This window comes from Aplysia californica, unplaced genomic scaffold (genome assembly GCF_000002075.1).
Source record: "Aplysia californica isolate F4 #8 unplaced genomic scaffold, AplCal3.0 scaffold00020, whole genome shotgun sequence".
Lineage (NCBI taxonomy): Eukaryota > Metazoa > Mollusca > Gastropoda > Aplysiida > Aplysiidae > Aplysia > Aplysia californica.
Window position 1 is genome coordinate 2,632,936 of NW_004797290.1, and position 1,471 is coordinate 2,634,406.

At 42.9% G+C, this 1,471-nt stretch overlaps 1 protein-coding gene across 1 annotated transcript in view; it reads left to right on the forward strand.

The window, feature by feature from the left end:
• LOC101859536 (phosphatidylserine synthase 1) overlaps positions 1–1,471 on the forward strand; it is a 47,559-nt gene that overhangs the window by 22,279 nt on the left and 23,809 nt on the right. The window contains exon 2 of the mRNA XM_005090718.2: positions 763–833. Within this exon, the coding sequence (XP_005090775.1) occupies positions 763–833 (71 nt within the window). The remainder of the gene's footprint in view (positions 1–762; positions 834–1,471) is intronic.

Genomic DNA, 1,471 nt, shown 5'->3' on the forward strand with positions numbered 1-1,471 from the left:
CACTCACTCACTCACTCACTCACTCACTCACTCACTCACTCACTCACTCACTCACACGCACAGATACCCCCCTCCCCACACACAGAACATTTATAGCTGTCCACTCCCAGCTCTGTGCACGTGCGTGTGTCGTGTAGAGCCAGCCCCGTCAGGCCGGGTGTGAGCGGGCGGGTAATTGTGCCGTTTATGAATTAAACAAACATTATTCTTGTGAGGGGAACCTCTCGTCTCTCATAATTTTACACCACACGGACGGACGCTTCATTTGCAATTCGATCACTGTTGCTGGGTTTTTTTTTCTTTTAAAATTTTGTGTAAAATTTGTTTGATGTTGTTTTTAGTTTTGTTTATGTTGATTTTGTTTTTGTTTTTAAAAAAGTCAGCAAACAAACGATTAATAAGAATTCAAATTGGAACGAATGGTGTGTGGGTGTTGTGGGTGCTCTGCTCCTTGTATCTGTTGAGTGCCATTGCTGTTTTAATGTGAGGGTCACATCGGTAGTTTTTGTTTGTTTGTTTGTTATTTTATCGTGCTGGATGTGATAGTGTCACTGATAGCGTACATCTGTCAGTGCTGTTGTCTTAATGTGAGGGTCACACCGGGAGTTGTTTTTGTTTGTTTGTTTGTTGTTTTATCGTGCAGGGTGTGATAGCGTCAGTGATAGCGTCAGTGATAGCGTACATCTGTCAGTGCTGTTGTCTTAATGTGAGTGTCACACCGGGAGTTGTTTTTGTTTGTTTGTTTGTTGTTTTATCGTGCAGGGTGTGATAGCGTCAGTGATAGCGTCAGTGATAGCGTCAGTGATAGCGTCAGTGATAGCGTCAGTGATAGCGTCAGTGATAGCGTACATCTGTCAGTGCTGTTGTCTTAATGTGAGGGTCACACCGGGAGGGGTTTTTTGTGTGCTAGATTTGATAGTGGGTGGTTGGCGGGTGTGCTCTAGTGTGGTTTTCTCCTTCTTTCTTATCAGACATAATATAATATCCTGTTTTTCGCCGCTATTTCTGTTTTGTGTTTGTTACTCGCTTGTAACACCTGTAATCTTCGGCACTTATAATATGACCTCATTGTGTTGCAAGTGCCGTAAAACTCTTACTTAAAATAAATTAGGAAATGGGTGTGATAGCGTACGTCTGTCAGTGCTGTTGGCCTGATGGGAGGGTCACACCGGTATAATTCTTTTTAAAATGTACATGTATTTTTCATCGTGCTTGGTGTGCTTAAAACCCACCAATTCATTGAATGGCTGGTGGGTGGTTGGCGGGCGCTCTGGTACATGGTGTGGTTTGCTCTTTCTTCTTCCCTGTCACACGTCTGTCGTCATGATCTCTCTTCTCCTTCTTTTCTTTGCATGTTTCTCTCTCGTACTACTTTTAATCTTCAACTCGTATATGATCTTTGTGCCCCAAATGCCATAAAACTATTACGAAAACAATGCTGAAAAGTGTTTGATGAAAGAGGACGGAGGGG